Here is an 18,079-nt window from a genome sequence, read left to right as displayed (position 1 = left end):
CTTACTCACTTTGTACATCAGGCATGTTTCTGCATTTGTTACTGAGAAACACTCTTAGGCACTTTATTTTTTTTTTTAAGTTTATTTATTTATTTTGAGAGAATGAGAGAGAGAGATAATGAGGTGGGAGGAGCAGAGAGAGGGAGGAGAGAGAATCCCAAGCAGGCTCCACACTGTCAGCACAGAGCCCAATGCAGAGCTTGAACCCACCAACCACGAGATCATGACCTGAGCCAAAATCAAGACCTGCTGGCTTAACTAAGCCACCCAGGCACCCCCGCAGTTTATTGTTTGAACAGGCACAAGCAGGTGATCAAGATACACTGCCCCACCACCACATTCTTTAGGAAGAGCCACGCATACTCTTTCTTCTTGAACTTTAGACTATGAATTTTTTGAAAAGCCCAATGTTATTGGGACACCTGGGTGGCTCAGTGGGTTAAGCATACAACTCTTGGTTTCTGCTCAGGTCAAGATCTCACGGTTTCTGGGTTTGAGCCCTGCATCGGGGTCCATGCTGTTAGGACTCTCTTTCTTGCCCTCTCTCTTTGCCCCTCTCCTGCTAATTCTCTCTCTCTAAAAATAAATACATAAACAACAAGAACAAAAAAGTCGAGGGGTGCCTGGGTGGCTCAGCACATTGAGCATATATGACTTCGGCTTAGGTCATGATCTCGCAGTTTGTGAGTTCAAGCCTCACTGCTGTCAGAGGAGAACCCACTTCAAATCCTCTGCAGGTCTCTCTCTGCCCCTACCCCACTTGCACATGCTCTCTCTCTCTCTCTCAAAAATAAATAAAACATTAAAAAGAAGTCAATGTTATTGAATTTTATTTATTTTTTTTACTTTGAAATTACTTTATTAATTGCAATGTATAATATATTAATGCAAAAGCATAATAGTTTACTGAGGGAGTCATAATTAGTCTTTATAAATAAAGTACACAGATAATATTCATAAGGCCACTTCCATACATATTAGCTTGAATTTTATCATTTTTTAATGTTTATTTTTGAGAGAGAGAGAGAGACAGAGTGAGAGCAGGGGAGGAGCAGAGACAGAGGAAGACACAAAATCCAAAGCAGGCTGCAGGCTCTGAGCTGTCAGCACAGAGCCTAAGGCAGGGCTCAAACACACAACCACGAGATCATGACCTAAGCCAAAGTCAGACGCTTAACTAATTGAGCCACCCACACACCCCATATTAGTCTGGACTTTAAATGTAACCGTATTCACTTCAGAAGTAATGAATTACTGAGACACACACCACCATGGATTAATCTCAAAATAATTATGCTGAATGAAAGATGCTAGACAAAAAAAAAAAAAAAAAAAAGAGTACATACCGTATTATTCCACTCACTTAAAACTGTGGAGGGGCACCTGGGTGACTCAGTCGGTTAAGCATCCGACTTTGGCTCAGGTCATGATCTCACTGTTTGTGAATTCAAGCCCTGCATCAGGCTCTGTGCTGACAGCTCAGAGTCTGGAGGCTGCTTCAGATTCTGTGTCTCCCTCTCTCTCTGCCCTTTCCCTGTTTGCATTCTGTCTCCCAAAAATGAATAAACATTAAAATAATAATAATAATAATAAGTTAAAACTATGGAAAATAACAGGGGCACAAGGAAACATTGTGGGATGATATACATGTTCACTATCCTGATGGTGATAGTAGTCAAAACTTAACATATTATACACTTCAAATATGTGCTGCTTATTGTGTGTCAATTATACCTCAATAAAGCTGTTTAAAAATTATTTTATTTTATTTTTTGTTATTTTTTTTTAAAGAGAGAGAGAGAGAGCAAGCAGGCACAAGTAGGGGAGAGGAGCAGAGGGGGAGAGAGAGAGAGAGAGAGAGAGAGAATCTCAAGCAGGCTCCACACTCAGCACAGAGCCTGATGTGGGACTTGATCTCATGATCCTGGGAACATGATGTGAGCCAAAATCAAGAGTTGCACTTGATCTTAGCCAGAAGGCCGAGAAGCGATACCAAAATCAAGAGTTGAACGCTCAACCAACTGAGCCACCCAAGTGCCCCTAAAATTTAAATATAAATTAAAACAAGCAGAGGCATTCCTGTAGCCTAGAGACCATTTGCTTAGTGGTTTTTAGTTCAAGGCACAATGACACTCTATTAAAAGGAACTGTGAGCTGAAAAGGATTTATCCTTCCTTAAGATTTAAGATCTTTTTTCAGCAGCTCTTTCTGCCCACAGGTCCTGTCCCTGTGCCCTGTGCTTTAATAAAATCACCTTTTTGCACACACATGCACACACAAAAAGATTTGTGTTTCTTTGCACTCACAAGGTAGTTGACTCTTCCTTTGAGAAGGAGAAAAATAAGGTAATGTTCTCAACTGTCAACCTTCTCAGATTGTTTTGTCGATAATGATGGCAAAGATTATATACTTACCATTAAATCTCCCTTGTTTTCTTTTCTCCCTTCTATCTCTTGGGCAACCATTTTCTGAACTTGCCATTATCACAGAAAATATAGCTTGGTTTCAAAACTAAAACATCATCTTTATGAACTAAAAACATTGAAAATGCACATTTCTGTCTGGTACATCATTTGCTAACATTGAAAGAGCCATTCTCAAGAACTTGAGAAGGCTGTTTTCATTTTTCTGACACACTCAGCCACCACCAACCTCTAAGACTGACTGTCTTTCTGAATCACCTTCCTTTGCCTGAACTTTTCTTTTCAGGTCAGAATCTCTTCTTTAGGCGGTTTGTCTGTGACTCTCCAAACTCACTGTCCAAGCAAATACCTTCTGAGCTCCTTTGCTATTTCTTTCACGTATTATTGTTTTGACCAAGAAGAAGAAAGGAGAATATAAGAAAAGCTTCTTTGGAGTCTTGAAGGACACATCAGAGTCAAGTGGGAAAAGCATGGTGGTGACTGGGTGGTTCTTAGCAGAGAGGAGGGACATACAGGAGCACAGAGGTGAGACAGCGTACAGGCTGGGAGAGACAACTGGTTCAATACTGTAGGACTGAGGTAAATAGATCATGGAGACCCTTGTACAGCAAGAGGGGACATCTACTTTATCCTGTGAGTGAGGGAAAGCTAGGTAGTTTTAAACAAGGCAAGGTCAGGGTCAGATGTGTGGTTCTGAAAAATCTCTCTGGCAACCAAAGTGAGTTTGGGTTTGGCAAAATTTGGCAAAGAGGTCATTTAGGAGGCTATTGTGGTCATTCGGGAAAAGTGAATGAGGGCTTGAACTAAGTAGGTAGATGGAAATGAGAAGCATTTAGAATAAAAAAACCCACAGGTCCAAGTGATGCATTATTACTTTCAGGGTTGGGATGTTGAAGAGGTAGGGGAAGAAAAAAATATCTTTTCCTTCTACCCTTCTAGGTTCTTGGCTGGGGCTCTGAAACCAAAGACATATAAGCAAGAGAAGAGCATACAAAAAATTGATTTTTTAAAATATGTTTTACATGACATGGGAGCCTTCATCAGGAAATGAAAACCCGGGGCACCTGGGTGGCTCAGTTCGTTAAGTGTCCAACTTTGGCTCAGGTCATGATCTCACAGTTTGTGGGTTCAAGCCCCACATTGGGCTCTGTGCTGACAGCTCAGAGCCTGGACCTGCTTCAGATTCTGTGTCTCCCTCTCTCTCTGCCCCTCCCCTGCTCTCTATCTGTCTCTATCTCTCTTTCTCAAAAATACATAAACATTAAAAAAAAAATTTTGTTAAAGGAAATGAAAAACCAACAAAGCAGTTAAACCGGATTGTTTTTATGCTAGGTTTTATGAAGAGTGGTAGGTCATGAGGAAAATGCAATAGAACAAAAGCATATGAAATAAGGGTAGTTAATAAGGGAAGAAATTTAGCAAGGCCTATTCATTCTGATTCCTCTTGGCATCTGTTCTGTGAAAGGGAGGCATACACAAAATGACTTCCAAAGGCTCAAGGAGTCGTAAAACCAAAGGAAAATCCTGATAAATCCAGCTTGACAGAAATGTGGGTTTTTTTTTTTTTAACGTTTATTTATTCTGAGGGAGAGTGCATGCAGGCTGGCAAGGGGCAGAAAGAGAATCCCAAGCAGAGTCCCCTGTCAGTGCAGAGCCCAATGTGGGTCTTGATTATGAGATTATAACCTGAGCCCAAATCAAGAGTCAGACACTTCACCAACTGAGTCACCTAGGCACCCCTACAGAAATGGCTTACTAAGGGGATGAGTAGATCTCTGCGGCCCTATCTCTCATAAGACCTGCTTTTTTAGCCTTAGAGACTGGGGAATACATTCTGGGAGACTCCCCACCCCACAGGAGGAAATGTTTGAGAATAGTTGTGTCATAGTCACATCTCCAAAGAAAGTTAAGAATGTTATGTCCCAAGGGTGTACTTAATAGTATGTTTAGACAAAAGAAAGTGTGGGAGGGGAGTAGCTATTATGGAGAATGCTTCGGGTCACAGAGAGATAGTCATTGTGGATTTATCCAAGATGGCATTTGTGTGGCTCACCCATCTGTCTGCAGAGGTAACAAATGTCTCCTCCTGGTAAAAACAGAGCACCTTTCATATGATGGTCTTATGACCTGTTTGAGGGGAGACAGGGAAGGTCAGTGGATCCTTCCTTGCACCTACCCTCTCTCAAAATCCTTCAGCTTAAAATATTAAATATGCTACTCTGTCATATTTTGGTAGTGTGTCCTGAACCCCACGAGAGACAAGGAGGGACCAAGAATAACTCCCTAGTTATTAGGATGACTGGGAGGAGAATGGTATCTCCAAGTGAAATAGAAAGTACAAGAGACAGGTTAGTTTAGGGCGAGGGGAACAATGAATTCAGCTTAGGACCATTAAAAGATAAACTGAGGCATCCTAAAATTGTAAGAGTTGGGGCACCTGGGTGGCTCAGTCGGTTGAGCATCCAACTTCGGTTCAGGTCATGATCTCACAGTTGGTGGGTTTGAGCCCCCGCATCTGGCTCGCTGCTGTCAGTGCAGAGCCCACTTTGGATCCTCTGTCCTCCTCTCTCTCTGTCCCTCCCCTGCTCATGTGCACGCTCCCAAAAATAAACATTAAAAAAAATTTTTTTAATTGTAAGAGTTTATTTGAGCAAAATTCAATTTGAATCAAACAGCATCAAACCGCAAGTGGTTAGGAGCCCTCTGTCAACAGGAGTCAGGGAAAACACTTAAACAGAAAATGTGTAGAAGCCAAGAGAAGAAATTATTTGATTGTCCAGTTGGCTGTTGATTGTATTCAATGTTTCAATTTCATAACCTTGAGACATTTCTGTACTTACATTTTAGTTTGCTTAAGTAGGCTGTCATGGCATTAGAGCCACATCAGTCTAATGGCCTTCTTTTTAATTAACTTGACAGGACACATGGAGATTCAGGTGCCAAAACACCAGAGATATCTAGCAGGTTGCCGGATATATGAATCTCATGTTAGGTAAGTCTGAGCCAGAAACATAGAAATTAGATTATAGATGATGAATAATATGTCATGAAAATTGTGAAAGACTTTGAAATAGTCAAAAGTACATGGGTGAACTTCCATGGAATGCTGGGCATTTTTTAAAGGACTCTCTGGGGTCATCTGATTGTAAGGGGTATGTGCCTCTATCTTTGACTAAGCTATTTTACAACTCTGCAGAGAAAGAAATTAATTTACAGAAAACTGATAGTAATGCAAATGTCTCCTGTCCATAACAATGCAAATGAGTCTTGTCCACAGCAATGCAAATGAGTTTTGTGTGGTAGGGAATATGAATATATAAATCAAATTCTTCCTTGAACCAGTCTGAACATCCTTACTTGTTACCTCATTAATAAATGAGTTTTTGACATATGCTCATTTTATATTTGTATGAGGGCCAGAATTTTACCTTTTTGAAACTTTAACAATTTTGAAGGTTTCACCAGCATCCCAATGGATTCACCTAACAAAATCAGGTAAATCATGTTGCTGAAGAATACCTTGTGGGCTGCTTAATTAAGCCCGGGAATATTTTGCTTTTGGCTCTCAGAGTGAACAGTGAATATTCAAGTGGCAATCATACAACAATAAACTGATTCTGTTTCTCTAGGTTTTTTCTCTTTATTTTTTTTTAATATATGAAATTTATTGTCAAATTGGTTTCCATACAACACCCAGTGCTCATCCCAAAAGGTGCCCTCCTCAATACCCATCACCCACCCTCCCCTCCCTCCCACCCCCCATCAACCCTCAGTTTGTTCTCAGTTTTTAACCATCTCTTATGCTTTGGCTCTCTCCCACTCTAACCTCTTTTTTTTTTTTTTTTAGGTTTTTTTCTCTTTAATGATTTTGTATTTTTGGTTTTGTTTCTGATACATCTACAGCCAATAGGTTTCTCATCATTGGTGGCAACAACAATCAGGAATTTGACTTTATATTCTGACCATTTGGTGGTCTCACTAAGTTAATTGGTAGTTATAGAGATATATTCTCTTTTGGATAAGAGGTGACAGAGAATCTAGTTGGTCCTTTTTGTTTGTTTGCCTTTTTTGTCTATTTATGAGTTCAAATCAGTCAAGATTTTCATGGCTCCTGGAAAGAAGAATGACTCTATATCTGATCTGGTGAGTTTTTGTGTTTCTGTGTTCACTTCTGACCTGTGACTAAAGTTGTAGGATCAAAGCTGTATACTTTTTTTTTAATTAAAAAAATGTTTTTAATGTTTATTTATTTTTGACAGAGAGAGAGACAGAGCATGAGTGGGTGAGGGGCAGAGAGAAAGGAAGACACAGAATCCGAAGCAGGCTCCAGGCTCTGAGCTGTCAGCACTGAGCCCAACGCGGGGCTCCAACTCACAGACTTCAAGATCGTGACCTGAGCCGAAGTCGGACGCTCAACTGACTGAGCCACCCAGACACCCCAAAGCTGTATACTTTCTTTGTGTCTATGCATCTCTGTGTCTTTATGGCTATAACCAAGAAAGGCCCTCACATGTTGTGGAGTGTGAAATGTTTACTAAGTTTGGAGACCTCTAATAAATTAGATTAGTATGTCTCTTTTTCCTAATTAAATTTTTTGTTTATTTTGAGAAAGAGAGAGAGAGCGCGTGCAGGGGAGGGACAGAGAAAAAGAGAGAATCCCAAGCAGGCTCTGTGCGAACAGTGTGGAGCCCAACATAAGGCTGTCAGTGGGACAGGGCTGGAACCCAGGAACAGTGACATCATTGATGAAGGAGCATGAGGCAGGCTGAGGGCAAAATTCAGGCTGGTACTCTACCCGCCCCCCCCCCCCCCCCCAAGGTGGAATATGTGTGATATTCCTCAGACACTCCCAACTACCCAAGAACAAAGGAAAGGGGTTTAAGTGCTTGCCATGGTAATGTGGGAGACTAAGGCAAACGCAAAACTGAATTCCCTTACTGTCTACAGCCCACTGACAAGTCCTTGAAACCAGCAGAGTGACCGCCCTCTAGGAGCTCAGCTGCCTTGATAATGACACTTTGTTAGGGGCAAAAGAAAACCTTAGCTTAACATTACCCCAACCTCAAGGATCCTGTAAATCAACTTCCTTTATCTCAACTGCCCCAAGATATATGCTGGCAATCATATTCCAAGCTTATGGCCCCCGGATATGCATTTCATATGATGAAGAGTCTCATGACCCTTCATGAGGTTTTATTAAACAGTGATAAATGGTGTTTCCCTAGCAACAGCTAGCCCCTCAAGGTCTTGGAAACCTTGCTTCCAAAATTCCTTAGAGACTTACTCTATCCCTGACCCCCTCCCAACCTGAGGGTATAATGAGTTTCCTTCAAGACCCCAGTGCAGCTCTTCCTGCCCATGGGTTCTGTTCCCATGCTTTAATAAAATCACCTTTTTACACCAAAAACATCTTCAAGAATTATTTCATGGCCGTTGGCTCTGGACCCCACGAATCCCCCATCACCCCAAAAACTTCATCAGTTATGACCCCAGCCAAAATCAAGAGTCGGATGCCCAACCAACTGAGCTGCCCAGGCACCCCAGATTAGTATGTCTCTTAAAGGAGCTCTGTTCCGGAGTGCCTGGGTGACTCAGTCTGTTGGGCATCCAACTCAATTTTGGCTCTGTTCGTGGGACAGAGCCTGAGTCAGTCTCCACGATGTGTGTGGAGCCTGTTTGGGATTCACTCTCTTTCCCTCTACCCCTCTACGTTCTCCCCACTCACCATCTCTCTCTAAAATTAAATAAATAAATAGGAGCTCTGTTCTGACTGGCTTATTGAGATAAATACATACTTACATAAATCAAATATTCCTAAAACTACCCAAAAATAATGAAATTAAACTTCCAATACTTTAAATGTGTAGGAATTTTAAAAACCCTTCTTAGAAAATTCTAGTATAGAACGAAGCCAGGATCAAATAATTAAAGCAAGTCTTTGGTAAATGATATTCTTTTAACGTTTGGTTAAAAAAAAAAAAAAAAAAAACCACACAGTTATGTCTTTTCTCGGGGTAAACTATAATACAAATGTGTATTTATTTTAATTGAGTTTGCTTCCTTACTGAGAGATTAATGCAAACTGCCTAAATTTATTCACTTAATGATGTAAAACCTAATGTTATTCTGACATGGTTTAGGAACATGAAAACCGTAAATTTGTTCAACAAAAATGAATCATTAATTGACAGACTTTTTATATTAAGAGTATGTTTCATAATATATTGACCTAAAACTAGTTTGTGTTCTGTAAGTAGCCGAAAATTTTGTACTAAGTTGAGCTAATTAATGGTAATTCTTGAATGTCTAGATATATTCTAAGCATCATTTTAAGTTTATATAGCTTTGCTTCTTTTAAAAAATATACTATAGACAGGCTGTATCTCGGAGTCAGATTAATAAACGTGCTCATTTTTGTCACTTAGAAAAAGGTATATAAAGGCTGTAGTGGCTGTAGAAAGTTGTGTTCTATATACTTAGGAGTTTGGTTAGTCTCCCAGGATGCGTGAATATGACCACTCCCAATTATTCACCTTCTCGTAGATGGAGGACAGAGCTAGACACGCAGAGAGTAACTGTGCGCTAGTGTCAATCCCCGAAGAGAACGCGAAGTCAACATAGCGAGCAGTAACATAATGAAGTATTGCTAGGCGTGCTGAATTCCCAAAGGTAGTGTGCGGACCCACGCTCCCTCCGCCCCGCCCCTTTCCACGCTGACACCTTTTCCCGGCAAGCTTCAGTTTCCTCCGCCTCTCCTTTTTCCGGTGCCACACGTCATCATTCTCGCTTCCCGGTAGCTAAGGCGATGAGAGGGACTTCCCAGTTGGGCGGGCGGAAGTCATGTTGGATCAGGGCGAATCCCTGAGGCGTGCCGGCTGCACCTAGGAAACAGTCGCGCAGGCACCTGAGTTTTCTGAAGCACAAACGTTTAGGGGTGAACGTGGAGGAACGTAGGGTCTGAGGAGCGGTGGTTTTGTGGCCTGAGAACAACCGGCTTGCCCCATTCCAAGATGGCGGCGTGGCTTCACTGAGAGTCTTGCTTCCGCTTCTCCGCCGGGGGAGGCCCTCTTTGATTGGCCAGAGGACGGCGCTGTGGCGTGACGCACAGGGTCGCTGACCAGTCGTCTGAGAGCTGAGCTGGACTTGGCGGTGGGAGCCGGAGCGGGGCTCTAGCAGCTGTGGGTGCGGACGCGGCCAGGTGAACTGCTCCTGCCAGGTGAGTGGGAGCGCAGGTGATGGGGAGCCGAGGGCACGGACTGGAGTCTCTGTAGGGACCGAATGGGTTGCTCCTGGGGCGAAGCCTCTTCTCGGCGGCTTGGCGGGCAGAGGAATTTAGGGACTCAGTGACCCAGGGGTCTGCTGAAGAGTGACGCGTTCCTGGTCAGGCGGTGCGGCCGGCCGGCTTCTGGCTCGGGAACTCTAGGAATCGCGGGGTGCGGAAGGATTCAGGTTTCTTTTTAGAGTTGAGTAACCTGAAAAGGGATGAATGACTTCTGCCTCGTGACAGCTGGAACTAGGATCCGGGGCTACGGACTACGCTTGAAGCATTAAACTGTGCTTAAACTTGGCTACCGTGTCCTGAAAAGTTATGATTTGATGGAATGACCGATTCAGTTTTTGGCGTGTGTGTATTTTTGGCAGACACTTCTACAGAACCTTTAAAGTTCTTTTCATTCATTCATTAACTCATCCATTCATCTATTAGCCTTTTCAGAAACTCCTCCCCTGTGAGAATATGATGTGAGTCAAAGATCGACCGTCCTAGAAAAATGCACATTCGCTCATGCACACAATTTTGCATACAGCTTCAGAAGATTTATTGACGCTCTGAAGTGCCCCGTTGGTTTTGTGCCCAGATTTAAGAATCCATGTTCTAGAAGAGGCGACGGGAAGAGACAGTGGGAAACGGAAAGAGCAGGTTTTAATATGTAGCCGCCTGGGGACATTGGATGGAGCCAGTATCTTTCATTAATGTTTTGAGTGGGTACCAGTCAGTGAATGAAACCTGCTGAGGTACTTGTGGAGAATTGTGATATTAGAACTTGCGTTTATTCCCACCTGAGTTATCCCTTTGCCACTTCGTAGCTGCAGAAGGGCCTCCTATGTAAAGGGTGCTTCAGTTTCCCGCCTTTGTCAGAAATAACAAGTAGATGCCTTAGAGTGTCAGTTGGAGCAAACATTTAGAATTTTTGTGGTCTGGGTTGTGTGTAGTGGGCTAATTCCTTCATTTGCTTTTCTAGCCGCATAAAATCATTCCCTGGGTGGCTACGTCGGTTAAGCATTCAACTCTTGATTTCAGCTCAGGTTGTGGCCTCACAGTGGTGAGATTGAGCCCGTGTCATGGAGCCTGCTTAAGATTCTCTCTCTCTTGCGGCACCTGGGTGGCTTAATTGGTTAAGCATCCGACTTTGGCTCGGGTTAATGATCTCCTGGTTTGTGAGTTCAAGCCCCCTGCATTGGGTTCTCTGCTGTCAGTGCAGAGCCCCCTTTGGATCCTCTGTCTCCCTCTCTCTCTCTGCCCTCCTCCTGCAGGAGCTCTCTCAATCTCTCTCTCTAAAATAAGTAATAAACATTTAAAAAAAAGATTCTCTCTCTCTCCCACCCTTTGCCCCCCACCCTCAAAAAATCATTCCCTTAGTCCGTATTATTTACAGTATGGCACTTCTCATAATAACACTTATTATTGGAGACACTTATTATTCAGCACCTCAGGAAGTGAGCACTAGAGGCCACTAATAACATAGATTCTTTAATTTGCCTGTTTTTCCCTTTTTCTTGAGGGTCTTGTTCCCGTGAACCCTAGGTGGCTGAGATATGTGTTAGCCTTAGCCTAGACTTTAGAATGCAAATAGGGTGTATGAAACACTCAATGGAGTTGGCATTGTCTGGGTTTGAAAAGCTTAGTCTAAATGGTTATTTTATCAACCAGAATTTTTCGAGGCACGAACATAAGCAACCCTGGTGAAAAGGTCCTGGTGAAGGACTCGCTCAGCACGATAGCAAATTTGGCATTATAATTTTGGTGATCCCAAGTAGAAATATTTTTGCTAGGAACTGGTGGTGGTTCTCATTACAAATTGGACTCACAACGTCAGCATCCAGTTCTTGTCTCCCCAGGTAACAGAGGAGGGGAAAGGGCACAAAAACAAGATCACTTGGAAAGTAGAATTTAATGCAGTGTTTGCTTTAATAAAGCAAGGAAGGGAGGGGATCAGGGAGGAAGGTAGCTTGGTGCTGAAACAAGGCTTGAGACTGACTCTTGGGGAAGGGGAATTAGAACTGGCTTGGTTGAGATGTTGCATGATCTATGAGGAGGTTTACATTAGTATTATTCAACTACTTGCAGCTTGGAAATGATCAAATGATTGTAAACCCCCCACATGTTTTCATTTATTTAAGTGCTAGAGAGGAGAGTTGAGAAAGGAATAGTAGGCAAAGAGAACTGTGAAGTTAATTGGCTTTGGGAGTCAAAGGGAAGGGAGATGTCATCCTACAGTGACCAGTTCTTCTAGACTAAGTGTTTAATTTTTTTTTAATCTTTATTTATTTTTGAGAGAGAGACAGAGTGCGAGCAGGGGAGGAACAGAGAGAGAGGGAGACACAGAATCTGAAGCAGCCTCCAGGCTCCGAGCTGTTAGCGCAGAGCCCAACGCGGGGCTGGAGCTCACAAACCGTGAGATCATGACCTGAGCCGAAGTTGGCCTCTTAGCTGACTGAGCCACCCAGACTAAGTGTTTAAAGAACATTGTTGGGTGACCATCTTCTTTTTTGAAGTTTAGTTGAGAAATTCACATAAAATTAAAAAGCCTCATCTATAGTTTCTTTTCAGACTATGGCAACATATTTGGAGTTCATTCAGCAGAATGAAGAAAGAGATGGTGTGCGCTTTAGTTGGAATGTGTGGCCTTCCAGCCGCCTCGAGGCTACAAGAATGGTTGTTCCCCTGGCTTGTCTCCTCACTCCTTTGAAAGAACGTCCAGACCTGCCTCCCGTACAATATGAACCTGTGCTCTGCAGCCGGCCGACTTGCAAAGCCATTCTCAATCCACTTTGGTATGAATTCTTTTTAAAACTAGTAAAAAGGAAGAATGCAGTATATTATGATTTTTATGTGATTCTCATAAAAGTGATTCAATTTGGGCAAATCATCAAATTTGGGATTAGTAGTAGATGGTGAGATTCTGAGGTTATGAATGCTTGTAGAAGTCTAGGGTGGGGGGATGGGCTAAATAGGGATGGGCATTTAGGAGGGCACTCGTGATGGGCACTGGGTGTTATTTATATGTAAGTGATGAATCACTAAATTCTACTACCGAAACCATTCTTATACTATATGTTAACTAGGATTTACATACAATTAAAATATATATATATATATTTAAAAAAGAATGCTTGAAGAAGTCTGAGTCTTGCTGGCCTAATATTTGAGATAAAATTGGAACTTACAGGAATGAGGTAGAAGTCAAGGGAAAGGATTGGAATTCACTTTTTTTTCTTATTTCTATTTGTTTTTGGTTTAACCATAGATTATATTGGTACCTTTCGAAGCGTTTTCCCAAAAAAATCAGAAAGCTTTTGACGGTTTTCTCATACTTACCTGGTATGGTGATGCTGTATGGCAGGAAGTAATAGGTGGAAGAAATTATAACTCTTAATGATGGTTAAGTGTAATGTTTTGTACCTGAGATCATGACCTATGATATTTTCCTGAAATGTGGGCATTATTTGAAAGAATCTTTAAACAGGTGAAGAGTATCAGAAATATTGTCTAAAAGGTAAGACTTTTATATGAGGGAAAAACAACACTCATATGAAGGAACATTTTTTACTTCATTCCCCTTACTTTTACTTATTACACCCATTTATAAGATGCTGTTACTCTTCTTTCAAAGAGGTAGCCATTGCTTATTAATTTTCTAAGTGCAGAAAGGGAGAAAAAACTAACCGAAGCATTATCTTTAACCAGTTCTAGGAAGCATGCCTCCCAACCTTTCTTCAAGTGAGGTAGGTGAGGTGAAAGTCAGGCAAGTGTTTCCATGTGTGAAATTTAGTATTGACATTTAGTGGTTTCACGTATCTTAACAATAAAAGTGCTAGAAAAATCACACAGATTATGTTAAGAACAGGACAAAAGGGAATAACCTGTAACTTATATAAAATCATGACATTTTAAGTATTGTCAAGGGAATTAGAAAAGAGAAAAAAAGATTTACTAATTCTTCAGTGCTGCTGTTTGAAGGAAATTTTTGGTGTATTTAACAGCCATAACTCTTAACTGCAGTAGACATTTTACATCCCTCCATCCATTCATGCTCAGAATGATATCTGAAACATATCTATGAGATTTACTAAACTTAAAGATTACATTTGAATGCTTTCCACATTACAAATGAAAATGGTACCTAGCTATAATATTTATCTTTCTCACAGTCAGGTTGATTATCGAGCAAAACTTTGGGCCTGTAATTTCTGTTTCCAAAGAAATCAGGTATGTGAATTTTTTTAAGTGTTTTTCTGTGTTTCATTTTAGTTGAATTACTCTGAAAAAAATTAAGTAAGGTTGAATTTGTGTCTGTCTGGGTAGTCATCAATTTCTGCTGACCTCAAGGCAATAGCTTTTGTTAAGCATAATTGAACACTGAACATATGTGATTTTTCTGTTGAACGATGACTCAGTTTCATTATGTGGGTTTTTATCATTTGCTCTGGAGGGGACATAAAATTCCCATTTTTGATGTCCTCTGTAGGCAGTGAATATGTTATCCTAAGAAAACAGATATGTCGTGTATATTTCATTTGACTTCAGTTTATTCTAATTGCATAGTGTGTACACTACTGAATTTTCACTTTTTGATCTTTATAACTTTCAGGGTCCAAGTACCCTGAATGAAATGTTGAGCATTTCTTGATTTAAAAATTTTAAAACTACTGGGGCACCTGGTGGCTGTTGATTAAATGTCCAACTCTTGATCTCAGCTTAGGTCATGATCTCATGGTTTGTGAGTTCGAGTCCCACACCAGGCTCTGTGCTGACAGCGTGGAGCCTGCTTGGGATTCTGTCTCTCCCTCTCTCTCTGCCCCTCCCCTGCTCATGCACACACTCTCTATCTAAATAAATGTTTTTAAAACATCATCAAATTATACATTTAAAAGAGTGAATTTTATGGTATATATAATATATCTCAATAAAGCTGTTAGAAAAATTTAATTATTTCCAGTATAGCATATAGTGGTTTAGTACCTCTTAAGATATTAATAACATGCATTTATTTATTCACATATTTAATCATAATTGCAGTTAATAATCTCATTTTTTGATACATCTCACAGTAAGTGAGATATCACAGTAAGTGATAAATAGACCAATCAGTGTACTAACTATAGGCTTGGGAATTATGAGCAGGTACCATTCAAAATTCACCTCCATGAGAGATTCAGGAGTATGTGCAACTCTTAAAGGCATTCAGAATTGAGGTCCATGTTTAATACAGTTATAGTGAAAATTCTAAGGCATCAAAAGACAATGTCAGCAGAGTAAAAATGTAGTCCACAAAATATTTGCTAGTCATAAATCTTGTAAGGGATTAATATCAGGACATCCAGGGGAGGAGATAATGAGGAAATGTTTATAAGTTCAGAGTTTCAGTTTTGCAAAATAAAAAAATTGAGTTCTTAGGAATGCAAACTGGTACAGCCACTCTGGGAAACAGTATGGAGTTTCTTCAAAAACTTAAAAATATTAGTACCCTAAGACTCAGCGATTGTATTACTAGGTATTTACCCAAAGGACACAAAAATAGTATTTCAGAGGAATACGTGCACCCAGATACTTATAGCTGCATTATCTACAATAGCCAAATTTTCAAGCAGCTTAAGTGTCCATTGACCAATGAATGGACAAAGAAATGGATATATATATATATATATATATATATATATATATATATATAATATATAATGGAATATTACTATGCCAAAAAAACAAAACAAAAACAACAACAACAACGGATTCTTGCTATTAGCAAAGTCAAGTGACTGAGCTAGAGGGTATGAGGCAGTGAAATAAGTCAGGGAGAAAGAGACAAATATGTGATTTCACTCATACGTGGAGTTTAAGAAAGAAAACCAATGAGGAAAATGACAAAAAAGAGAAAGAGGCAAATCAAAACACAGACACTTAAGTATTGATAACAAACTGATCGTTACCAAGAGGGCGGTTAGTGCAGAATGTAATAAAAAGGTGATGGGGATTAAGGAGTGAACTTGTAATGATTACTGTGTGATGTATGGAAATGTCGAATCACTATATGATGTATATGAAATTATATTTCACTGTATGTAAACTAACTGGAAATTAAATAAAAAATAAAAAAATAAATATATGGTTTCAGGTCTCACATTTAGGTCTTTAATACAGTTTGCTTTTATTTTTATATATCATTAAGAAATGATCCAGGTTCTTTCTTTTGCATATACCTGTTTAATTTTCTAATGGTGTAAATATATTGACCATGTAAGTGTGGGTCTTTATTCAGTTTCATTGATCTATGTAACTGTGCCAATACCATGATGTTTTGTATTTTTTCTTTGTAGTATACCTTGAAATCTGAAATTATGATGCCACCAGCTTTGTTCTGTTTTCTTTTTTTCTTTTCAAAATTGCTTTCTATTTGGATTTGTTTGTGGTTCCATTCAAATACTAGGATTCTTCATTCAACTTTTGTGAAAAATGCTGTTAGCATTTTGATAGGGAGTCCATTGTATCTCTATGTTCCTCTGGTAGTATATATTTTTTATTAATACTAACTCTTCCCATTCATGAAGGTTGTACATCTTCCCATATGTTTGTGTCATCTGTCATTATTTTGTTGTTTTTGTTTGTTTGTTTGTTTGTTTAAATGGTATTCTGTTCTCTAAAAGGACATTTTGATTGAACACAATTTTCAGATTTTCACTTGGGATTATTACACCCTTACAGGTTCAGGACACATGATAGTGAATGATTTTTAGAGTTAAGTTACACTGAAAAAGAAGTAATATTAGGTAGATGACAGGAAGGTACTCTCATGTGAAAATAAATATACAATTTCAGTCACTGTGTTTGTAAATCTCTGCTCTCTGATATTAAACTTCTGTCATCCATTGGAAAAAAAATTGAGTTCTGGAGGTGGATGGTGGTGATGAATACTTAAGACCACTGAACTGTACACTGAACAAAGATTAACATGGCAAAAGTTATACATGTTTTACCACAATAAAAAACATTAGGTAAGACATCAATCTAATTGATCTAAAACATCAATTTAAAGACAAAATGCCTGTGATACAATGTCAAGCATAAAGAACAGTTTGCAAAATTGTATATACAGGATGAGCTCATCTGTGCGGAAGTAGAAAAAGTCTGGAAGGAAATATGCCTACATGTTGACTAGCTGTCTCTAGTTGGTAGGAACATAAAGAGTTTTTTCTTCCTGTTTTCTTTTTTTTCTTTTTAAGTTTATTTTTTTTAGTAATCTCTACACCCAACTTGGGGCTTGAACTCTTGATCCCAAGATCAGGAATTACGTGCTCTTCCAATTGAGCCAGCCAAGTGCTCCTTTTCCTGTTTTCTTATATTTTCTTGTATTTGCTAGGTTTTCTACAATGAACATGTATTACTTTATTGATAACAGCTAAAATAATAAACCCAAGTAAAAGAATTAGTCATCCACATAAATTTTTTTTTCAGTTCCAATTACAGCTCTTTAATGCCTCATTTGCATAGGGCTCCTCTTGTTTATAAGAATTGCTGTTCTGTAGCTTCTTTTTGTTTTGTTGTTGGTTAAAACTATTTTTTAACTTTCATGGTTCATCAGATATTTTCCTGTATAAATGAAAATGTTCCTAATTTAAGTCTGTTTCCCATATTATGATTTTTAACTTTGAAGAAAGATGGTTTTACAGTTTCCTTACATATTTCCTTACAGTTTCATTTACCATTTCTGTTTCATATGGCTGCCATCTTTTACCTTCCTTTTCTGTAGAACCGTACTCTACACATATCAACATTCTATCGCTTCTATCATTTGGATCCCTCTTCTCTGAACTCTCTCCAAGTTCTCTGTCCTCTTTGAAATGTGGAGCGAACGGTTTGTCTTTCCAAAACTTGAAAACAGAGGTTTGACTCTCCAAAGGGCAGTGGTGGAAGCTTCATGTTGTAAGACATCATGAAAAGAAAGATGGGGAAAATGAAGAGGAAGCTCTAGGGTGGTCCTTAGCAAGTTGCTTGAGGGTTCATTTCTATTTCCAGTGGCACTTCTCTCAAAGGCATTTTGCCTGGAGACTAGAGTTCCAGGCCAATATGTCTTGAACTACTCGTGGACAGTATATCAGTATTCAGCGTTCCTGACTCCCATCTCCTGCTTAGTTCACCAGTCACTTTCCAAAGGGATTTGAAGAGAGAAGCTCAGTCACACTCCTGGGTTCTGGCCTTGGAGAACACAGGGGGCTGCAAGGGCACTGCCAGCTGGTAAAGCACGGCCTCCCACATAAATTATTGATGAGACAGCTGAAGTCTCTGCCCTTAATTTGCAAGGCAGTGCTTAAAAAATGTTTTTTACTGGTGCATTTTTTAATCATCTCAAAGTTACAACATACCCTCAAACTACATTTTAAAA

The 18,079-nt window shown here is 39.9% G+C and overlaps 1 protein-coding gene and 1 long non-coding RNA gene across 3 annotated transcripts in view; both read left to right on the top strand.

Moving 5' to 3' along the window:
- The first annotated feature begins 5,300 nt into the window (after nt 1–5,300).
- On the top strand, nt 5,301–6,962 carry LOC144615808 (uncharacterized). Its single transcript, XR_013554421.2, has 3 exons — nt 5,301–5,415; nt 6,271–6,566; nt 6,683–6,962. It is a non-coding gene; the product is annotated as an uncharacterized LOC144615808 (long non-coding RNA).
- A 2,269-nt stretch (nt 6,963–9,231) lies between these two features.
- Nucleotides 9,232–18,079, top strand: part of SEC23B (SEC23 homolog B, COPII component) — a 46,103-nt gene continuing 37,255 nt past the window's right edge. The window contains exons 1-3 of one of the 2 annotated variants that reach the window (XM_060611310.3): nt 9,232–9,639; nt 12,253–12,476; nt 13,854–13,911. In XM_060611310.3, the coding sequence (XP_060467293.1) occupies nt 12,256–12,476; nt 13,854–13,911 (279 nt within the window). In that variant the 5' untranslated portion in view covers nt 9,232–9,639; nt 12,253–12,255. Of the gene's footprint in view, nt 9,640–12,241; nt 12,477–13,853; nt 13,912–18,079 lie in introns of both variants that reach the window. The other variant, XM_060611303.3, reaches the window with a different exon arrangement.

The sequence above is a fragment of the Panthera onca genome, chromosome A3, assembly GCF_046562875.1.
Source record: "Panthera onca isolate mPanOnc1 chromosome A3, mPanOnc1 haplotype 2, whole genome shotgun sequence".
Lineage (NCBI taxonomy): Eukaryota > Metazoa > Chordata > Mammalia > Carnivora > Felidae > Panthera > Panthera onca.
Note: the sequence above shows the minus strand (reverse complement) of the source record. Positions and strands in the feature narration are given on the sequence as shown.